Source organism: Tachyglossus aculeatus, chromosome 8, assembly GCF_015852505.1.
Source record: "Tachyglossus aculeatus isolate mTacAcu1 chromosome 8, mTacAcu1.pri, whole genome shotgun sequence".
NCBI classification, from domain to species: Eukaryota; Metazoa; Chordata; class Mammalia; order Monotremata; family Tachyglossidae; genus Tachyglossus; species Tachyglossus aculeatus.
In genome coordinates, this window is record NC_052073.1 from 4,249,923 (window position 1) to 4,274,095 (window position 24,173).

Here is a 24,173-nt window from a genome sequence, read left to right on the forward strand (position 1 = left end):
ACCCATGACCTCTGACTCCAAAGCCCGGGCTCTTTCCACTGAGCCACGCTACCCTGTCGAGGGCCCATCGCCCCTCCCTCGAGTAGGCTGAGGGGCTGGGGAGGAAGCCAGGGGAAAAGGGAGACATGTTCAGCCCGACCCCCAACCCACAATGCCTGTCTTGTCACCCTACAGCCACACAGAAACTCTTTCTGTTCCGGGGGCTCCCCGATGGCTCTCAGAGAACAGCCTGGGCCCTTATCAGATCCAGCTAATCGCTCTCCTCCCTGTGCCACCCAGCAGGCTGGCACGCTGCCAACCCTGCCCAGACCGGGCCAACTGCACACTGCTGGGGGACATCTATTTTCTGTGGGGCCAAACTGCTTCCAGTAAAACTCTACCGAGTTGGGGCCGGATGGCGTGGCTCTAATTAGCGCTGGCTTCAAAGACAACACCTCAACACCTTTCTTTCCGATAAGCCAGGCAGCCTACCTTTGGTTGATCCAAGACAAATGCCAACATCCAACAAAAACATCTTGGACATATTTTCCGTACCAGGAAAAATAAGTGTCTTGGGAAAACTTACAAAATATTTCAGTGCTGTGTCTGCCCAGGCACTGTGGCCACCACGTCACCTGCCCATCTGCTCACCAAAACCCACCAGTTTGCGAGACAATGTGGCTAAACTGGCACGATGCTGAACTACCACTTTAACCCGAACTTCGCAGTGGAAACTGCCTCCCTTCAAACACCCAGAAAAGACATCCGCATGCTTGTTCACGTTGGAAAGCAGGTTGAAGGTCAGAGGAAGGGGCCAGTCGGAAAAACGGGTAGGAAGACTGACTAGCCATTACTATGGTCCAATGTTGTCCAAAAGTGACTGACGTTGTGGCCCTCCTGAGGGCTTCTGGATCACCTGGGAAATTAGTTGGTCCCACCCTGGTTCCTTGGGGCCGGGATAGCCCCACAGTCTGGCTGAGCCCCTGTGGTTCAAATGGAGGCTGGGGAACAATGGGAGGAGAAAGTCTCCTCACACACGATCCCCACGGAGACCTTGGGATACCTATCCTGACCACGACTGCCAGCATCGAGGGGCCACTTTCCCCGTCCCAAGCAGGGGCTCGGCCGAGCTCCCTCGGAGGTCAACTGGCCACGGGCAGCTCCCGATGCCACCTGCACCCACCTGTCAAGCAGGTGCAGGCTCTCTGGGATGGGCATTAGCCACTGGAAACTTAACTCTCTACTGCCTATCGCTCAGCAGGGCAACAGCTGGGGGAAGCTCCAAACGGACTGGGTGTAGTTTCGTAAAATAAAAATGAGTTTAAACAACAAACACATTGCCTTTGATTGGGAGGATTAGGTCACGTTGTAGGAATGTGCCTGGCCAGCGGGGGACCAAGGGGACATTTTTACTTCCTTCCAGTGGCTGTGAATATACTTATACATAAATTTTATATATAATAATAATAATGATGGTATTTGTTAAGTGCCTACTATGTGCCAGGCACTGTACTAAGAGCTGGGGTGGATACAAGCAAATCAAGTTCAATTGTATTTATTGAGCATTTACTGTGTGACATATATAGATAAAATATATACTCGCCAGGTCTCTGCACACAGTAAATATAACTGATTGAGATTTCTATCTCCCCAGTCTGCCTCTCAAACCCCGCATGTGGAGAAGGATGGGAGAGAAGGGCAACCATGTATTCTCCAGTCAGAAAAAAACCCGGTCCACTTAATGGAATCTCAGGTTTGGATCCATCCCACCCTACTCCAGGATCAAAGCGAAGGTTGAACTGGCCTGTTATGAGTATCCTAGTTTCCCAAGGACCACTGGCCCATGCTTGCATGGGCTCCTAACAATAAAGAGAAGTTGAGAGAGAGAGAGAGACACACACACACAGACTGTGTATGTGGTGGGGGGAGGGCGGGAGGGTGTGCACATGCTTGCATGTGGCTGCACTGAGGGCTCAAAATGTATAAAAGTTTGCTTATTCCACGGACCAATTTATTCAGCTCCAGCTCTGGGACCCCACTGTGTTATCACTGTATCAGATCTGGATTACACCAGTTGGTGCAAATTGCTATATTCACCGGGAAAAAAAAAAATCTAAACAAACAAGGCTTCATTTGGAACATTATTAGCCCTGAGCCGATCGGCCTAAATCAACAATATATTTGCTGTTGGAATCTCCAGTCTTACAGGATACTTACACTGGAGAGGGGTGGGGAGAGAGAGAGAGAAAAACAAAATACAAGCACTTTAAAAAATGAGGGTTGGGGGAGGGGGAGTGGAGAGGGAAGGGAGAGGAATGGCTTAAAAGGCCAGGCCTTAACACAGAGTCGAAACTCATTGCGCATGCAATCCGGGTTTGTTGTACTGTTAAATGACCAATGATGAATACCTCTGACACCTTCTGCCGGCCTTAAACGGGAACACGACTCATTTTACTCCAACAATTGAGCCGCCCCCTCCCATCGGGTCACGGTCCATTCCAATCAGCAGGGTGCCAATATGCCAGGGGCTAATGAAAAGGGCCTCGGACAAAAGGGGCACAATGGAAGGCGGCAGAGCCAAACCTCGGAGCTGTTAGCCCAATTTTTTAAACACCCCAGTGTACATTTCAGTTCCTCTTTGTTATGCTAATGTTATTGAGTCTAAGGCAACAAAGAAACTTAATTCATGAATTACTTTTAAAAGTCAACTTCCCCGGATTTCCATTCCTTTTGTTAGGGACCGCTGGCTAGTGAGCCATCCAGATCTCTCCTCTCTTTCTCTCTCTCTCTCACACACACACCCCAACCCCAAAAACAAAAACAAAAAAACCCCAACAACAACAACAAAAAATAATACACCCCGCCTTTACCCCTGCTCTGAGGTAGGAATCAAAACATAAATTATCACAAAGAGGTCTGATATAATCAACAAAGTTAAACAGCCCTCCTGTTTGATCTCCTCTAAATTAAAGACCAAGTGTTTTGATTTGGTATTAGGCACTGAAATAAACCAGATGTTTCTTCCTTCAACGAACCCTCCATGGGCACAATCTTAAAGGGTTATTGTCTGGCAAACATTCAGGGAAACACATTAGAAATGGCACGAATACCCAGATTTTCTTTTCTTTCTATCTTACACCAGTTCATTATCCAAACGAATGCATAATCCACAGGGCTTTGGGAACTTTGTGTAAATACTTTCATGTACAATTCTCTTTCTTGCCTAGCCTGAGATTAAGACCACAATTATCCAGGCTTAAACCTAAAATAAAAGAACCTTTGCAAATGCATTATCTGGCCTTACATGTTTAATCACACAGTATTCTGTCTGCTCTTTAATGCCTAAACTGAAGAACAAACGGTGGACCCTCTGATGTTTCGCACATAAAAGGCTCTTCCAAGACGTACTACCGTGGACAATTTGGGAACTAGAAATGACTTCTAATAACTGGGGCAGGGGTGTCTCGGAGCCTCGGACCAGATGCGTCTTTTGAAAACCGATTCGGCCCCCGTGGAAGGTAAGGTTCCGGGAGGATGATAAGCCCCGTGCCAAGGTTCGGAAACGCCTCATCACCCTGTGGACTTTTCCCCTCTCCTTCCCGGGAATCATCCCACTTTCTGGACAATTCTTCTCTCCCCAAACAACTGCAAAAGTGAACGTGAGCCTGGGGTGGAGGCCGGCAGATGGACAGAAACAAGGGATCTAGGAGTCCGGACTGTGGCACGTCCTGATTGAGCAGATGGAATGCATCACCATCGGCTATGACAGAAATGATTTATGGAATGACCTCGCTGCTCCTGCCAAGCAACAACATGGGATGTCAGAACTGAGTTACCATGACAACCCAGAGCCCACCCACCCACTGGATTCGACATTCTGGCCTCGACTTGGCCGGGTAATGGCTCTGTTGTCCATTCTTGAGCACCGACCCGCAAGGGCCTCGGTTGTCCAGCCCATTCGTGGGAGGCACCTAGTAGAGAGAACGGCCCAAAGGTTTGGGATGGACCCCGGCTGCCGTGCTGGGTGGGGCCCCAACATGCACCTGGCCTGTCAACACCGAAAGGTACCATTCTGTACATCTCCAGACCTAACATGGTCTCTCAACCCAAAACAGGAGTAACTGCACCCTGAAGCCTTAGAAGGATGGTTCTCTCCCTCCCCTATGGGGCTCGGTTTTCACCAAGGTTTGTGGGCGTAAGGGGGAGGAGGAAGGCAGAGGGAGGGAAAAGACAAGGCATTTCTCTTTGCTCCCAAACTACGAATAGTAAAAGCAGAGGCTGCCCGTTTCTATAAATAATGATGGCATTAAGTGCTTACTATGTGCAAAGCACTGTTCTAAGCACTGGGGAGGATACAAGGTGATCAGATTGTCCCATGAGGGGCTCACAATCTTAATCCCCATTTGACAGATGAGGTAACAGGCACAGAGAAGTTAAGTGACTTCCCCAAAGTCACACAGCTGACAAGTGGCGGAGTCGGGATTAGAACCCACGACCCCTGACTCCTAAACCCTGGCTCTTTCCACTGAGCCACTATGCTTTTCCAACCCTGCTTCGATGGCAGAAAACATGGTTGGTCTGAGGAGGCGGCGTTTGCTCGCCGTAACTGGCCAGCAGCCTGTCCTCCTTCTCAGAAGGCCGCTTGTGGACAGCAACACGTGCCACGTGATGTTCACCGAGCCCTTCAGCCAACATTTTGGGGAGATGGGGACAGGCCTAAGGCATCCCAGAGGAGTGGGGATACAGGGAAAGGAATCTTATAAGGCTGCAAAGATGATGTCTCTCTCAAAGAGTCAGAGCGAGGCTTCCCATGGGCTGAGGGATGGTTGCGTCTTCTCCTGGTTGTGTGTGTTGTGGGGGGCAGGGTGAAGAGGGAGAGAGCATCTTTCCAAATCTGAATGAAAGCCCCACAGTTGCTTCATTGCCAACGTGCCCCAAACAGCGTGCTTATCTGCGGGTAGAAGCAAAGGTCCACCCCCCCAACCCCCAGGCAAACCATCTGCTGGTCTCTCGTTCCCTTAGCCCAAGTTATAAGCACACTCCTACCACCTGTGGGCTTTGGCCTTTTTGCTCTTCACATGTCATTTCCTTATCTCCACAGAAGGATCTACCGTTGTTAACCTATTGAACATTCGGGGAGAAGAAGCTGGTTTCTTTTTTCTCTCCTTCCCTTCTTTGCAAAAAGTCTTGTAAATCCTACTCATTCTCTGGCTCTGAAGCAGCCCGCCTGACCTCACGCCCTGGTCTTATCTGACCCATTTTAGGGAGTCACTGGGACTGTCCTTTAAACCCCATGAATGAGTTGGAAGACTTTTCAGACCTAAGACTCTGTGGGACCCAATTAAGAGCAGGGACTGGGGAGAGGAGGGGTTTCCCTTGCCAGGGTTGTATTTATAACGGCCGAGAACTGAGAGACCCGCTCAGAGGACCCTGATCAACCCTAACCTCTCTGTTGGCCTTCAGGAGTTACGGCCTGGTAATCGGGGAGGGTGTGAGGTTCTGCACTGCAACCACGTGGCCCCCTGCCCCCAGGAGCCCAGGCCCTGCCGGTCGGGGCGTCGCTACTCACAGATGCCAAGGCTTTTCCAAGGGCATCCCCCGTCTGCGAGCTTCCAGCAGTGTTCCCCCTGGTTCCTGGATATGAAATGGAAAAGAAAGGAGGAAAAAAAAAAGACCAAACAAAAACCCCAGAGTTTTATTCTAGAGTCGGTCAATGAAGTCAACGATACCTCCCGTTTTGTTTAGCCTTTTTACATCCATTATCTAATTTAATCCTCACAGCATCATTGGAAAGTGGTAGTTGGGGAGAGGTAGTATTCCCATTTTACAGACGAGGAAACTGAGGCCCAGACAGGTTAAGGGACTTGCCCGGGATCACCCAGTAGGCTGGGGGCAGAGATGGAACTAGGACCCGGGGCCAATCAATGACATTTACTGACTGAGCACTTACTGTGTGCAGAGCACTGTAATAATAATAATAATAATAATAATAAAATAATGATGGAATTTATTAAGCACTCATTATTCTAAGTGCTGGGGTGCACACAAGTTAAATCAGGTTGGACACAGTCCCTGTCCCACATGGGGCTCGCAATCTAGGTAGGAGGGAGAAGAGGCATTGAATCCCCATTTTACAGTAGAGGGAACTGAGGCCCAGAACTGAAGTGACTTGCCCAAGGCCACACAGCAGGCAATTGACAAGAGCAGGGATTAGAGCTCATGTCCTCTGACGCCCAGGCCCTGGCTCTTTCCACTAGGCCATGCTGTTTCTCTCACTTGGTAGAGTACAACACAACAGAGTTGTCAGACGTTAGCTGCCCACAAGGAGCTTACAGTCTCCCGAATAAGGATGATAATGATAACAATAATAATTGTAGCATTTATTAAGTGCTTACTATGTGCCAAGCACTGTACTAAGCCCTAGGACTGATACAAGATCAGGTCCCACATGGGGCTCACAGTCTAAGTAGGAGGGTGAACAGGTACTGAATCCCCATTTTGCAGGGGAAAGAACTGAGGCAAAGAGAGGTTAAGTGACTTGCCCAAAGTCACACAGCAGGCACGTGGCAGAGTCCCAGCCCCGTGCTCTTTACTCTAGACCACGCTGCCTCCAGAAAGAAAACACCATTCTGCTGTTGACCTGAGGGGTTCTTAGGAAATCGATCTGAAGTACATGTCAAGAGGTGGCAATGATTTCAAAAAGGAGATGGATTCCGCTACTGGCTTGGAAAAGAATGGAGAGGGAGAGATGGGCTCCTTCATGCTCCCCACCCCGCTAAAAAAAGTCTCCAAAGTGTTTCTGCTTTACCAGAGAGTGCTCACCTAATATAGTATCTGATCCATTGATGGGAGGAGTGTGAGAGACGGCGACGTAAGGAGAACTGCTGGAACTGCCCCGGTGGAAGGTAGACATTGGAGGAAGACTTGCATTGATATCTGTTGGTGAGACTGAATGTGGAGGATAACTCTAGAGTGAGGGAAATAAAGGCGAGATGTAACCAAAAGACATTTCCCAAAGTACGTTACCTTCGACAGGCCCACGGGAGATAAGTGGCCCCAAAGGACCTGAGCGGGAATCAAATGGAGCAGAGTTGCCCACCATTTCTACTCCAGCTCTCCAGAAGGATGTTCTCCCTGCCCACCCCCGGGACCACCTGTGGTTCCCCAATTCTGAAGTGGCCGGCTCAGTCACGGGAAGACAAGGGCAGGAGGGCGATCAGGACGGGGAGATGTCTCACTTACCAAGCGGTCGTGTGTGTGCAGGCTGCCGTAACTACCGGACTGGGGCATGTGAGAAGTCGAGTTGCCCAACATCCCGCTGTACCCGGGCTGGCTCATCCCATTGGACGAGCTCCACAGGTCAGAAGAATTGTGGGTTCCGTCTGGGAAGAGGAGAGAAAAGAAAAGTCCCTCGAAACCAAGATCACATCCCACAGAACCGGGCTATAGAAATTCGCAGTTCTTCCCCTCTTGCCGATTAGCAGCTAGGAATACCCTCTGTGTACTTGGTGTTCACCCCATCCTCAGTCCCACGGCACTTACATACACGTTTATAAATTATTTATATTAATGTCTGTCTCCCCCTTTAAACTGAGCTCGTCATGGGCAAGGAACATATCTACCAACTTTGCTGTACTCTCCCAAGTGCTTTAGTACAGTACTCTGCATACAGTAAGCGCTCAACAAATGCCACCGACTGACTGACTAACAATAATGAAGATGGCATTTATCAAGCACGCACTATGTGGCAAACACCATACTAAGTGCTGGGGGAGGTATCAGATAGGACATAAAATCCCTGTCCCACACGAAGTTCACAATGTAAGAGGAAAAGAGGGCAAGCATCTTATCTTATTTTACAGATGAGGCAACTGAGGCACAGGGAAGTTAAATGACTTGCCCAAGGTCACACTGCAGGCAAGGGGCAGAGCCAGGACTAGAACCTGGGCCTCCTGACTCCCAGTCCCGGGCTCTTTCCACTAAGCCACACTGCCTCCCAACTCTGAGGAAATGGGGAACAGACAGGCCCTTTTTCCTACCTCCATGTTTAAGAAAGAAAAGAAAAATGAGGCTTTGCCGCTGAAATGTGACCTAACCACATCTGAGAAAACACCAAGGACTTCAGCAAATTTCAAAGACCTTCAGTTAAGTCCAGATTTCTATCAGGAGGGATGATAAAAATTCCAATCTCCGGGAAAAGAAAAAGGGCTGGTGCCTAGCTACACAGTGTTCACCATAAACGTAAAGTGGGAAAAAGGTTCTTATAACATAATAGGCCATTGACATGACCTTCAGCACTTTAACAAGGTGTAATATCATGTAAATTGCCTATTAGGGATTTTATACATTCTATATATGTTCTGTAACGCAGGATAAATATACAGGTTCAGTGATGGTAGACCTATACAACTGGTAGCCTCTATATAATATCCGGATTCCAATCCATAGGTGGCAGGAATGGAAAAGTCAAACCGCTCTGCCAGAAGTATTTATTATTCCTGGGGGGAGGGATTCCAATGGCCCACAGCCATCGACCGCACCCATGTCAAGTCGAGGAAACCCTATCTCTGACCATTCCTGTTCGGACTCACTCCCTCCAGCGCACTGTGGGCAGGGAATATGTCTGTTCACTGTTGCAACGTACTCTCCCAAGCGCTCAGTACAGTGCTCTGCACTCAATAAATACGACTGAATGAATGAATGAAGCGGGGTGGGGATGGGCAGGCAGGGTTGATGAGGCAACTTCTTCCTCCCGCTCCCTTCTTCTCTTACTCTGCGTCACCCTGATCTGCTCCCTTCATTCATTCTCCTTCCTATCCCCACGGCACATATGTATATATCTATAATTCAATCGTACTTATTAAGCAGTTACGGTGTGCAGAGCATTGGGAAAGTACAATACAACAATAAACAGTGAATATCCCGGTCCACAATGATTTATTTCTATTATCTCCCCTTCAGGGCTGTGAGCTCGCTGTGGGCAGGGAATGTGTCTGTTGTTTTATTGTACTCTCCCAAGCACTTTAGTACAGTGCTTTGCACACAATAAGTGCTCAATAAATACTATTAAATGAATGAAAAGCAAGGGGAATGTAAGAAGGGGAACCTCCTTTCACCTTCCTAATATTCGTCCCTCCACAAACCCACGGCTGGGAGATTCTGCCCATCTGACCCGCTGGGTAACCTGTTTAAGACGCAGCCGGCAATCAACAGACATGGCTGGGAAGCCTATGGAGACAGATCTCCATTGTGCCCCGGAATAATTAGTGACTTACCTTGCATAAAGAAAGTGCTAGCAAACATACTGCTTGGTGGTTTGGGAGATGGATAACTAGGAGATTCTCTGTTGAAATCATCTGAATTTGGGGATGGTGCATACACCTTCAAATTAAAACAGCAATAAAAGGACATGTCAATGAGGGCTGAATGTCATTCATGTCACTCAGGCAGAAATGCATGTCGTCGTGTAGTGGCTGCGCAACCCCCTTCCCTCCACCCACAAACCCGCAAAACGGCGCATTAAGCCCAAACAAATAACATTTAATTTGATCACTGTCAGGACGTTTGCTTTTAAGCAGATTGCCAAAGCAGAACACCACGCTCACCCCCATAACACATCTTACGGCGTGCCAACTAAACCAGGTGGTGGGATGAAAGCGTGAATGTTGACTTTGCTTAGAAAATACAAATCTCACCCAGGCTGGGGCCTCAAAATGGGAAAAAGAAAAAAAAAATGAAAAAAGAAAAGTAGGGAGAAAATAAAGCACAGACACCATAAAACCACCCCACCCAAGTCAAGTTGGGACCCGCAACTGTGTTCGCTCCATCCAAATATCGGTATCACTGATCCCCAAATGGACGAGATGAAATGGGGGCGGGGGCGTTAGGGTTACTATGAACCCCATCCACCCAAACTTTGCTAACTTGGGAAGATTACCAAAAACCACCCCCCTTTCCCGGCCCCCTGAAGTCCATCTCCTGCTGAGGGATCTTAAGGTTTCAATATCAAGCAACCCTTCAACTCCAGCACTGTTTGAGAAAAGAGAATATTGAAGAGAGAGAGAAAAAAAATCTCCCTTTGATTTGTTAGCAGAGTGCCAATTTTCCTTGGTAAACCTTCATCGCAGATAAGCCCGGTTTGAACATTCTGAACTGGCAAGGGACCAAGAGTCTCATCACTTTGAAAAACTACTTAGCCAGATAACCCTAATGATCAAACCATTCCCCAGTCACTCAGTCAATAGTATTTATTGAGCACTTCTTGGGTCCCCTCTAAACTGTTCACTTGTGGTCAGAGAACATGTGTACCGACTCTGTTGTATTGTACTCTCCCAAGCACTTAATACGCTGCTTTGCATATGAGAAGCACTCAGTAAACACCACAGATAATAATGGTGCAGAGCACTATATGAAGAGCTTGGGAAAGTACAATTCGCTACAGTTGGTTGACACGATGCCTGTCCACAAGGAGCTTACAGTTCCTGGAGAGCAGGGAAAAATCGATTCGCTCTAAAAATATTTGTTATTAGTGGTGGACCGGATGGAAACCAGGAAAAAGAGACAGGGCCCCAATCACCTGGGAAAAGTGGGGGTGTTCTACATTTGGTTCTACAAGGTGGCCATTTCCAGGGAAAGTCTACTTTGATAACAATGCGGCCGTCAGCTTCACAAAGATGCCCCATGCAACTTGAGCGTTCTGCAAAACCAAGAACTTTCTTGTCAGCTGGAGATCAGAACGTTTGTAGACAAGAATTTCATGTAGCAAACTCTTGTGGAATGTGTCAACATGTAACACCAGACTTTCCGATAATGACCACATATCCCCTTTTGGAGGGCAGCAGAGCTCTCCTGCCCTCTTAGTGGCCCAAATAACTGGAAGTGTTATGTCTTCCTTAAGTGTTTCTCTTCTCAACGTGAAGTGAGCTGACAGGGCCATTCCATTGTTTTCTGCTATTCGAGCCCCAAGGTGCCTTCCAAGTTGCACATTTATGAAAGGAGAAAAAAAATCCTAGGAAGCCCACAAAACAAATTCCCTTTCTTTAGGGGATCCTATTGCTATCCTTGTTTTTTAAGTTCATTTTGTCTCTTCTTGTTTCTTTTTCCTGTCATCAACCCCCTCTCCCACTTCTTAGGCAGTGAGCCCCTGAAAGACCAGAGACCCCATCTAACCCCTCTAGACAGTAAGCTTGTTATGGGCAGGGGACACACCTGCCAATTCTGTTGTATGGTATTCTCCCAAGCGCTCCCAAGCTCAGTACAGTGTCTGCGCATAGTAAGCGCTAAATGAATACTTTCCCCGTGTTTAATACAGTGCTTTGCATGCAACAAGCATTTAATAATGGCTATCACTACTATTAAAATTGATGAAGGGTAGGAGAAAGACCTGTGGCTTCTAATGGCATCTCACCAACTGGAGAATTCACTATTTCTCCATGGCCTATTATCAGTCAAAGGTATTTATTGAGCGCTTACTGTACGCAGAGAACTATTCTGCTTGGGAGAGTATGATATGATGTAACAGAGTTGGGAGATACATTCCCAGCGTTTAGAACAGTGCTTTGCACGTAATAAGCACTTAATAAATGCCATCATCATTATTATTATTATTCCCTGCCCACAATTAGCTTACAGTCTAGAGGGGGCCTCAAAGGACACCCTGGTGGGTGTGGATGGCCTAAGCAAATCTTATTCCAGAGAAGAGCTATCAGTACAGGAAGGGGACACCTGAGAGGCAGTCCCTTGCTACTCTGCTCATTTGCCTGAGAATACCCGGAACATTTTTCTTGCTTCAAACTGTTTCGCAACAGCAGCGCTGCTGGGATGAAACAGTTGGGTATGTCTCTGGAGAGCTACAGAGCACTTGTTGGCAAATTAATATCAGGGTGGGGCGGACGAGGAGTAAGATTTTTCTTGTCTTAGAGCTTCAGCGTCTTCAGGATTTACTAGTTCTCCTATGTGCAGTCTCCCAATTGGGAGGAAACCAATTAAGTGGTTGAGCGCCCATTCCCTTGTCTAAAACGATGGAGCTGGAAGTCACTGGAGTGACATCCCTTCAAATTATCGTAAGATACTTAAATGCCACCCCCCCAAGCCCCCCAACCCAGAAGACCTCCCAAATACACTCACAAGCATTTCTGGTTATGCACAATATCCCCCACACCTGGGACGTGACCGGAACTCTGTAATGGCAAATTCCTAGACTCCACCTGGCCCAGATATAAGAGTGAAAGCCCCCCATGGTTTAGCTGTGATGGGCAAACTTGGGCTGAAATACTCAGGTTGCCCATCCAGAGAAAACACTTTTAATGAGTTTGCCTCACTGCATTTGGGCACCCTCCCCAAACCCCCATCTCTCTACAACCTTTATTTCCACTCATTTTGGAAGAATGTATTCCAGAAAGGAGGTGCTCTCAGTCTATCCAACGTTCAGCGTTCACCATCGTGACCGTAGACGAGGTGAGATTGGTTTACTCATTTACAAGTTGTCTGTTATGCAGTATAAAACAGCATATGCTAGAGCTGATGGTTAATCTATCACTGTCATGGAGAACGCAAGGAAACAAAAGCAAAACAATGTGCAGCAAGGGTAGAGTAACTGGCATAAATTATGGAAATTTTTAAAAAATCTGAATTACACAACTAGGAACCCAGCTCCCTCTAAATGCACAGATTATTTTCAAACCGATTCCTGTGCGCTCGTCCCCTCCGACCCCAAACAGAAATTAACCAGTCTAGCCACAACCACCATGAACGGATCATCTGCTGAAACCCGTGTAGACGACTTGATCGAGAAATGAGATCCAGGGTTCGCTGTGAGGCCCCATCAAGCATGCCCAGGCCACTAACTTTATATCGTTTTGCCAGTTTGGGTACCTTAACCTTAGCTTGAAAAAACATGGCTGCGACGTTATGAAGCAGCAGTTTGGGCCGGCCTAGATTTTTTCAGATCAAAGAGTTCTTGCGGCAAAACACAACTGATGTGGTCTCAAAGACTTCATTAACTCCAGATGCAGGGAAGCAGCCGGCCAATTCCACAAAAAGAACGAGTCTCTTTTAGTTACAATCAGAACTGCCCGCAAATTAAAACCAGGCCTCTTATGTCATCTGATCACCTGCAGATGAGTGCCAGTTTCTTTCTGGTTAATGACCTAATCATAAGTTTTAATCACAAGTTTGATTTTGTGTTACTACAAACAAAACCTAAAATGAAAAAACTCGCACACTCACACAGTCCACGCAGCCCAATCGAACCATTTACTCCAACTTAACACAAAGGGGGGCCCAATTTTTGCCCCCAGAATTGGGGAACGCGACAGGTTCTGTTGGGCCTGGGGAACTTGGATGCTGAGGTCTCGGGCCTAGATTCTGGACAGCCAGGCTCACGGCTGTTCCTCCAGAGGTCTCTGGCACCGTGTGGCTGTAGGGCCGGCTCTCTCCGGGGGCGAGGGGTGGGTCAGAAGGAAATGGCCCTGAGGAGCTGGGAGTCACTAGGGAGAGGATGGCTGAAAATGTGACGGCCTTCTGCTAGAGTCTGACTGAGGAGAACACCAATGCCAGGCTGTGAGATTTCTTGTCAGCTTTTAAATGTTGCTGCCCTGGGTGGCAGGGGGACGGGGGGCCTTGCCTTATCCCAGACTCCTTCCCTCTCCTCCTGAAGCGCCTGTGAAGCATCAAATTTCCTGGACGGCCCGCGGATGAGGTGGTCCCCCTCCATCAACCAGGATGCCCCTGGCAGAGGCGGCGGACAGCCGGCATCCAACAGGCAGCCAGGCTCGGCTCAGCCAGGATCTGCCACTTTGGGCTTCTGCGTTCAAAGCCCGTTTCCCGGTGATAGCGAGGGGACCCTCCTCATGTTTCTCCTCCAACTCCTATGGAACATCAGCCGCAAAGAGGAAGACATGCCCTGGCTTTGTGAGTGTACTCACATGTGAACATGCACACATTCCCCTCACCGGTCAGGGAGCGTGTGTGTGTGTGTGGGGGGAGAAAACACTCAGATTCACACAACTCTGCTCCTCCCCACTCTTGGGCTCAGGAGATGTGGGCGGGCTGGAGGGGAATTTCCTTCCAAGTATCTCCACTGCTGGTTGGGGTGATCAGGCAAGACAGCCTGAAAGGCCTGCCTCCGTACAGCTCCCCGCTCCACGTGGCGGCTGGAGGCGGCTGAGGGGGACATTTTTCCCAGGAACGCTCTCGTGTATGGAACAGGATAAAAGGAAAAGCCAGCACCTTAAAAGCCTCCCCGTCCTCACTCCGCCGTACAAGAAGCTCCTTTGGCCCCAAAGCTGGGTCTCGCGCCACAAAGACACCTTCCAGAACCGATCGCTCGGCTTTTCCGAGCCTTTTCACCTGCCCCAGGAGCAGGGGAGGCTTCCTGTCGATCCCCCTCATAACTTTTCTTTCCAGGAGAAGGGTTGGCCGCCTTGGAGAGCCACTTCCTGGTGGCCATCCAAGGGGCCTAGGATATTTTTCTGGAATCTATCCTCACATTTGAAACTCAAGACAAAACCTTTAACGGCATCTCTGACTTCAGCATTGATCGAATGACAGCATTCCAACATGGGAAAGCCCGTGCTCTTTATGGTATCTGTGCTCATTTTGTTCAAATCTGGGTGATTTTTAAAAGCGTCACTCAGAAATTTGGAAAGATGGAACGTTTTCTCACACTTCCCCCCAAGCCCCCAACTTAATTTAACAAAATTAGAAGTCACTAGGATCAGAAACAAAAAGCTGAATCCCAGTGAGATAATTTTCAAATCACTGTTTGTGGAAGAAAAAAAACCACCTACTGTATAGTATGAGATCTATTAAGAATGAATATATATTTTTAACATATATTATCCCCAGTATTCCTGATTGTCACATCATGTTTTTCTTGAAAGGCATGCTGCACAGACAAATAGTCCAGGAGAAGGAGAATAAATAAAATTAAGCGCTAAAGAGGGTAAATATAAGCTAATATCATCCACTGCTTGTATTGGTAATAAATATTACAACTACTTGGCACAGAGAATGGCAAACTGGAAAGAAACACCATCATTTTAGAGAAAGGTGTGACAGATACAAATTGTTGCTTTCTATTCACAAAAATGGATGTACATACCATTTATAATTTTCAATGATAAATATTATGTCCAGATTGATGCAATGACAAATTCCCAAGGGGGGAAAGATAAACTCTATTCTGAACGTGCTTGTTAATATAAAACCCATTCTACAACCTCATAGTAAGTTCCAGGAGCTTTTTAATATCAGAAATTTCATAAAAGGAAAAATTTAACATCTGCCATAAAGGGCTTTGGAATCTTGAGCACAATTAACTGTTTTTCTTTCCAAACCATGGGGGAGAAAGACTAATCTGGAGACCAAAACTACATACTAACCCCTACAATATAAATCTTCTTTGGGACCACTATTATCCCACCCCCTTCCCAAAACACTTTCATAAATGGAAAAAATGACATATTCCTTCCCCCAATTTCAAAATACGTTAACTTTATGTTTTGGCTCAACTAGAGATCAAATTTCATTTTTTTTAATGAAAATAAATACATTAAAACCCCCTTCTCCTAGACCACAGTTTTTAGCCAAATGCTCAAAACTTACCAACTGGTTGTGCACTTTAGGTCCACAATTTTTCATTTGTTTTGAGAAAATTTCCTACCTAGTGTGTGACACAACATGCCCATTTTTTACTAGCCATTTTAACGGGAACGGGCCCACCTCCTTTCTTTTCTAATTTCTCTCACTTCACTAATGATCCGAGTTTCAAGCCTGGGCCATGGCAAGCGGCATCTCCACGTTTTTCGAGGTAACATCCTGAACAAATCGGGGACCGTCATTACCCAGAGTCGCCTGCATTTTTAAGAAATCTCGATCTGACCGATGCAGCACCTGATCCTCTCCCTCGCCGCTTCCACAGGCCCTGGAAATGAGCCTACCCTTCCCTACGAGGGTTCGGACATTCGCCCTCCTAGTCGAGGACGTGAGCATCTAGAAAAAACAACTCTCTTGGGTTTATCCAGTGCCACCTATGCTACTTGAAGGAGCGGGAGGGAAAGGGAAGAAAGTTGACCAATCCGCAGATTGTTCATTCAATGTCCACAGGAGACTTCCTGGATGATCCTTTGTTTGCCCTGACTTGGAAATGTTAGATTTGACCTTGTCTGGGGTGTGGACAGATTCAACTGTATTTTTCCCTTTCAGGGCTAACTGGTCTTTTATGGTTTCATGAAAAAGCCACGAGCAAGACCCAGTGGGAAGCAGAAGAAAACATTCTGAAAAATACTCCTGGGGTGGGGAGAGCTTCGTATACTCCCCCAAAGGGGTGGGGGGGGGAGGGGAATCCAACTCTAAAACGCTAATCTTGACCACTTTTTTTTTTAAACCCATGACTTCTCTGCTCGATACTCCCCTCTACCTCAACTGATCCTCCAAAGGTGGAACAGGAGCAGACTTGCTGCTCTCTAACCCTCTGAGTTAACTAAAGGAAAAGCCGGGTCAGTCAAACGTTGATAGGAATTGTCCCTGTTGGTGATTCACCTTTGGAGGAAACAATGTCTAGATTTCCAAAGCCTCTCTGAAGTGGAAAAGATTGCAGACACCCAGACAAAGACACAGGCCTTTTTAACGAGGGATCCAGAACTTCTCCCCACCCCCCCCAACCCCTCTTTCCTTTCTCTTTTGTTGAATGGGATCTCCTTTTCTGCCTCCCCAGAGTTGTTTACTCAATTAGAAACTTGGCTTTGCTGCTAAGATATATTCACGAGGGCAGGCTGCGCCTTGAAAAGAATGAGCGCTGTGAGTATTGAGCCAGCACATGGAAAATTAGGCCTCAGAGTTTCTAAATGCTACCCTTCCGTGTTTTAAAAACTTTAACGGCGTGAATATTAGAATAGTGACACTTATTGATAACAATCCTGTTTCTTGGTTTCGAGGCCAAAAGGACAGAAAGTTTCCCCAAAATATGGAATCCCAACCTTTAGCTCGGTTGCCGGGGGCAAAAAAGAAAACCGTATAGTTTCCAGTTTTTTATATCTGAATGTGAACAAATACAGGAAATGAACTAAAACCTTGCCTTTTTTTTTTGGAAAGAGAGGAGGGTATGTGTGGGGGGGGGGGGTTGGGAGGGAGGAGGGGCAGGAAGAAAAATGGGAAGGGGGGTGAGGGAGGAGGAGGAGGCAGGCAGCCATGATTTAATTCTTCCTTTGCTTTGAAAGGCTGGGAATTCCCAGTTCGGAAACAACTCCCATTTCTCATGGTGTCTCCCCCCCTTGAGAAGCGATTCAAAGCCCCCTCGAGACACGACTTGCCATTCCCTTTGCCTCCAATGCTAGGATGCCTTTTCCTTCAAGGACCAGAACCCAAGAACCTGTCAGAATCACAGGGAGCTGAAATCCACGTCTACATCCACCATAAGCTTTCAATCAGAAACTCTACAGGGGAAAATAACAGCCCCCATTCTAAAACCCCTCTTCATTTCTGTCCTCAAAAAGCAGAGGAATGTATAGCTATCAACAGGTGAATGGGACCTGCACAATTCTCAGAGAAACTTTATTTGCCCCAGTCCCGGAGGTGACTTGTTTTAATCTGAGCTTATGGGCAGACCCAGCAGGCTTTTACTGTTTAGCCGAAGAGGTACGCTAAGAAGTCAAATTTTCCACCCGGCAATCCGCACAACTAGAGGGTGTTAGAGCAGGTTTATTTCACAAGGTCTTGTTTTTCTTCCACACCAATCTCCCACCTGGAAGATTCCATGCTGGTAGCCTGGCTAGTCTGTGAAAGATTTTATTTGATAGGTCAAAAGCCATGCTTCTCCTACTGCTCAGAATCAGCACATGGGCTTCACTTTCTCTGTTTTAGGGAGAAGACTCTCTTCCCCTTGGCAGGCATCCGAAACTTTTCTGGCCCTTCACAATCAGTATCTCCACAAACAGAATGGGGCCCAAGAAAGCGGTGGTCTCCGGAAAAGAAACATCCACCGTATGGACACACACAGGGTTTTCTCTTACACATTAAAAAAAATTAATACAAAAAGCAATTTCCTGACTCTCTCCCCCACACCCCATTCTCTTTCCCTACACAAATTCGGATACGGTGCTTATGTGAAGAACCGAACGCATTGCTACCTACTCTTTTGTACTTATGGTCAAGCTTGGTAAAGTCAGCGGGAATGGGAACCAGGAAATATATTTTGAAAAACATAAATAAGTTTCGGCTTCGTGACCCGCAGGACTCCAAAATAATTTACCATCTATTTACTAACTCTTCCAGCACATAAAGGTCACCTCTGACCTGTAACAGGCACATGCTATCAATTTTCAGGCCAAGCTCCACTACAGTACCAGTTCTGCCATCTAGCCTGGAAATACTTAATAAGATCAAAGCTTTTTTTTTTCCGGCCACAGAACAAAGAGAAACGTTGTAATAGGGTGATCTGCGCTTGGGAAAGAATAAAATCAAAACTCAATGCAAGTCATATTCCCTTTGCTCGAGGGATATTGTATAGTTAATTTTACTTAAGCCTAATATATATCTTCACATAAAACTTCAAACAGACTGTGTTTTAACTTAGGATCATACATAAAAGAGAAATCATTTCACGTTCAAAAGGCAGCTGGCAAGGAAATGAAATAGAGACCATGCAATTTCACTTCTATCCACCCAGTTCCTTCCCCCCGCCAGCTCGCCCAAAATCCTGATGATCTGCTCAGCTCCTAAACACACTTCTTAATGAGTCGGGGGTGTGTGTGATATTTATTTACCCTCTATCTACAGTGCTTAGCTGAAAGTTTACAGCTCTAATGCAGGCCGAGAGTAAGAGGCCTTTCTGCTCCTGCCAGGGAAAGATCAATGCCCCGCCCGGCTAATTCTCTAGCAAGTGATCCTGCCTGCCTTAAGAAACACTAAGCCCCCTGACACACCCAAACTGAGAAATGTTATTCTTTTTTTCCTCTAAGGCTCAAGCCCCCAGGCCCCTTGCGACCCAAGGAGATTAGTTATTACATTTTTCCGGGACCATTTCCTGCAGCTCCCTCTAGACTGTAAGCTCATTACGGGCACGGAACGAGCTTTACCAACTTTCTTCTATTATTTCACTCTCCCAGGCCCTTAGTACAGTGCTCTGCACCTGGGAAGCGCTCAGTACATACCATTCATTCACTCAGCCGTATTTACTGGGCGCTTACTGGGTGCGAAGCACTGTACTGAGCGCTGGGGAGAGTGCACTATAGCAGAGGCATCCCTGTCCAAAACGGGCTCGCTGATCATCATCAATCGTATTTATTGAGCGCTTACTATGTGCAGAGCACTGTACTAAGCGCTTGGGAAGTACAAATTGGCAACATATAGACAGTCCCTACCCAACAGTGGGCTCACAGTCTAAAAGGGGGAGACAGAGAACAAAACCAAACATGCTAACAAAATAAAATAAATAGGATAGATATGTACAAGTAAAATAGAGTAATAAATATGTACAACCATATATACATATCCCAGAAACACACCCCAAAACAAAAATCACACACACACACACTCTGCCCCATCACCCAACACATAAAAGGGAAACACTTGAAAAGTCAGCAGGTTTGAAATCTCTCACACACACACACACACACACACACACACACACACACACACACACACTCTGCCCCATCACCCAACACATAAAAGAAGGGGCACGCGTGAAAAGTCGGCAAGTTTTAAAAAGCAACAGGGAAAAACAAAGATATATTTCTGCCCTGGCTAATGCTGCATTGTCATCCTTTTGCAACCAAGGCCACGGTTTGGGGATCATTCCCCGGCTCTTCTCTGGGGTCCCCAAAATACACTCCACCCCCAAAAAAGAGGGGAATGCTCGTCTACCTTCACCCCTCCCCAACGAAATAACTGAGTGCTCAGCCGCAAGCGGGGTTTGAAAACTGTGATTTTCAATTTACGAACCGAGGCAACTTTTCCGTGCAGGCCTGGAGCGGCCGGATTGATTGGAAGCAGATGGAGCGACCGTCAAGGCAGTCTGAGCCTCCAACTCCAAACAGGAAATACGACCCCTCCGCTGGCTGGCGGCTTCCCTAATCATTCCCAGAGATTCCTACTTGTTATTTTTATAAATACCCACCCAGACTTTCATCTTCGCTCTCCGCTGCACAAAGCGGCCAACAATCCCGAATGCGGGCCTTTAAAACCCAGGGCTAAGAGGACGCGCCGGCTGAACAAAGAGGACCGGCCCTCCCGGAGGTGGAGGAAAAAATAATAAAAAAAGGCAGCATTTGAAACATTATGCAGTTCCGTAAAGTCAACTTTCTGCCGTGCAAATTGTTTTAAACTGGCCGTAAACAGACCTCCTAATTACGGGCCGTCCCCGGCTGCCGGGCGACGAAAATCGAGCGGCGGGTCCACGTGGATTTCTTTCTGCCAACTGCAATCAATCAATCGTATTTATTGAGCGCTTACTGTGTGCGGGGCACTGTACTAAGCGCTGGGGAAGTACAAGCTGGCAACAGATAGAGACAGGCCCTACCCAACAGTGGGATCAATCAATCAATCGTAGTTATTGAGCGCTTACCGTGTGCGGAGCACTGGACTAAGCGCTGGGGAAGTACAAGCTGGCAACATAGTCCCTACCCAACAGTGGGATCAATCAATCAATCAATCGTATTTATTGAGCGCTTACTATGTGCAGAGCACTGTACTAAGCGCTTGGGAAGTACAAATTGGCATCACATAGAGACAGCCCCTACCCAACAGTGGGCTCACAGTCTAAAAGGGGGAGACAGAGAACAGAACCAAACATATCAACAAAATAAAATAAGTAGGATAGAAATGTACAAGTAAAATAAATAAATAAATAATAAATAAATAAATAGAGTAATAAATATGTACATATGTACAACCATACAATCGTATTTATTGAGCGCTTACTGTGCCACTGTACTAAGCGCTGGGGCAGTACAAGCTGGCAACATATAGAGACAGGCCCTACCCAACAATCGTAGTTATTGAGCGCTGTGTGCAGAGCACTGTACTAAGCGCTTGGTAGAGACAGTCCCTACCCAACAGTGGGCTTCCAGTCTAGAAGAGGGGAGTTCGAGCGGGGTCAACCGGCCGGAAAACATAAAATAAGGTATGCGAACAAAGGAGGCCCGCCCACCCCCCACCACCAAAAAAAACAACCAAACAAAAAACCCAAATCAGAAAAACCAACTCTCACCGTTTTGCCATTGTAGTAGTACATCAGAGAGTTGCTGCCCATGCCAGGCACGGGGTAGGCGCAGTACATGGTGGTTGGAGAAGGGGCTAGTGTGTGCAGTCAGGGGGCAAGGGAGCCGAGTGGGGCATCGTCCATCGGGCCTGCTGGTCCCCCTGCTGGTCCCCCGGCCGGCCGGGCCCGCCCCGCCCCTCGCCAACCAGCCCCGCCCCCACGCACGCACGCACGCCGCCCACGCACGCACGCACGCACGCACGCCCGGCCCCCCCCGGCCTCTGGGGCGGCCGCTCAAAAGGAACGTATGCAAATTAGGGCCCAACCACTCGCCCCCAACGGACGGGGGGGGCCGCACGCGCACGCGCGCTCTGAACCGCCCTTTCAAAACCCACCCCCGCGGGCCGGCCCAGTGGTACGGCCGGCAGGGGCCCAGCTTTCTGCCTTGGGCGGGGACAGAAAAAGAAGCAATCAATCAATCGTCAATCAAACAATCAGGCGTATTTATTGAGCGCTTATTGTGCGCAGAGCACTGTACTAGGCGCTTGGGAAGTACAAGTTGGCAACATATAGAGATGGTCCTTACCCATCAGTGGGCTCACAGTCTAGAAGGGGGAGACAGAACAAAACATATTAACAAAATAAAATAAATAGAATAGATATGCACAAGTAACATAAATACAGTAATAAATACGGACAAACATGTATACATATATACAGGTGCTAGAGAACATTTTACACTCCGCAGAACCCACATTTTTTCTTATTTGAGACTGTCTCTATATGTTGCCAACTTGTACTTCCCAAGCGCTTAGTACAGTGCTCTGCACACAGTAAGCGCTCAATAAATACGACTGATTGATTGATTGATATGTACAAGTAACAAATAAATAGAGTAATAAATACGGACCAACATATATACATATATACAGGTGCTAAAGAACATTTTACACTCCGCAGAACACACATTTTTTCTTATTTTAGACTGTCTCTATATGTTGCCAACTTGTACCTCCCAAGCGCTTAGTACAGTGCTCTGCACACAGTAAGTGCTCAATAAATACGATTGACTGATTGATTTTAAAACTACGTGGGTTCGTTCAGTCGTGCCTTGCACACAGTAAGCGCTTAATACATGCCATCATTAGTATTATTATTATTTACTGAATGTGGTGGGTGTGCAAAGCACTGGACTAAGCGCTTGGAATCAATCGTATTTATTGAGCGCTTACTGTGTGCATAGCACTGTACTAAGCGCTTGGGAAGTACAAGTTGGCAACACACAGAGACAGTCCCTACCAAACAGTGGGCTCACAGTCTAAAAGGGGGAGACAGAGAACAAAACCAAACATACTAACAAAATAAAATAAATACAGTAGATATGTACAAGTAAAATAAGAGTAATAAATATGTACAAACATATATACATATATACAGGTGCTAAAGAACATTTTACACTCTGCAGAGCCCACATTTTTTTCTTATTTTAGACTGTCTCTATATGTTGCCAACTTGTACTTCCCAAGCGCTTAGTACAGTGCTCTGCACACAGTAAGCGCTCAATAAATATGAATGATTGATTGATTGATTGATTTTAAAACTACGTGGGTTCGTTCAGTCGTGCTTTGCACACAGTAAGCGCTTAATACATGCCATCATTAGTATTATTATTATTTATTGAATGTGCTGGGTGTGCAAAGCACTGGACTAAGCGCTTGGAATCAATCAATCGTATTTATTGAGTGCTTATTGCGTGCAGAGCACTGTTCTAAGCGCTTGGGAAGTACAAGTTGGCAACAGATAGAGATGGTCCCTACCCAACAGTGGGCTCACAGTCTAGAAGGGGGAGACAGAGAACAAAACAAAACACATTAACAAAATAAAATAAATAGAATATGTACAAGTAAAATAAATGGAGTAGTAAATACGAACAAATACATATATATATATATATATATATATATATATATACACAGGTGCTAAAGAACATTTTACACTCCGCAGAACCCACATTTTTTCTTATTTTAGACTGTCTCTATATGTTGCCAACTTGTACTTCCCAAGCGCTTAGTACAGTGCTCTGCACACAGTAAGCGCTCAATAAATACAATTGATTTTAAAACTACATGGGTTTGTTCAGTCGTGCTTTGCACACAGTAAGCGCTTAATACATGCCATCATTAGTATTATTATTATTTATTGAATGTGGTGGGTGTGCAAAGCACTGAACTAAGCGCTTGGAATGAATCAATCGTATTTATTGAGCGCTTACTGTGTGCAGAGCACTGTAATAAGCGCTTGGGAAGTACAAGTACTTGTACAAGTACAAGTTGGAAGAGTACTGGGCCCAAAGTAAGCACTTAACAAATGCCCTAATTATGAATTATAATTGTTATTGTGTGCAAAGCACTGGACTAAGCGCTTGGAAGAGCTGGGCCCAGAGTAAGCGCTTAACAAATACCCTAATTATGAATTATAATTGTTATTGTGTGCAAAGCACTGAACTAAGTGCTTGGAAGAACTGGGCCCAGAGTAAGCGCTTAACAAATACCTTAATTATGAATAATAATTGTTACTGTGTGCAAAGCACTGGACTAAGTGCTTGGAAGAGTACTGGGCCCAAAGTAAGCGCTTAACAAATACCCTAATTATGAATTATAATTGTCATTGTGTGCAGGGCACTGGACTAAGCGCTTGGAAGAGCTGGGCCCAGAGTAAGTGCTTAACAAATACCATAATTATGAATAATAATTGTTACTGTGTGCAAAGCACTGGACTAAGTGCTTGGAAGAGTACTGGGACCAAAGTAAGCGCTTAACAAATACCCTAATTATGAATTATAATTGTTATTGTGTGCAAAGCACTGGACTAAGCGGTTGGAAGAGCTGGGCCCAAAGTAAGCACTTAACAGATACCATAATTATGAATTATAATTGTTATTGTGTGCAAAGCACTGGACTAAGTGCTTGGAAGAGCTGGGCCCAGAGTAAGTGCT

At 46.6% G+C, this 24,173-nt stretch overlaps 1 protein-coding gene across 7 annotated transcripts in view; it reads right to left on the bottom strand.

Annotated features, from left to right (window-relative positions):
- Positions 1–24,173, bottom strand: part of TCF12 (transcription factor 12) — a 321,095-nt gene that overhangs the window by 29,685 nt on the left and 267,237 nt on the right. For 5 of the 7 annotated variants that reach the window (XM_038750651.1, XM_038750650.1, XM_038750654.1 and 2 more), the window contains exons 8-11: positions 9,255–9,360; positions 7,222–7,361; positions 6,802–6,946; positions 5,549–5,613 (exon numbers count right to left, since the gene is read on the bottom strand). In XM_038750651.1, coding sequence (XP_038606579.1) covers positions 5,549–5,613; positions 6,802–6,946; positions 7,222–7,361; positions 9,255–9,360 — 456 coding nt within the window. Of the gene's footprint in view, positions 1–5,548; positions 5,614–6,801; positions 6,947–7,221; positions 7,362–9,254; positions 9,361–21,187; positions 21,325–24,173 lie in introns of those variants that run through there. The other 2 variants (XM_038750656.1, XM_038750657.1) reach the window with 2 other exon arrangements.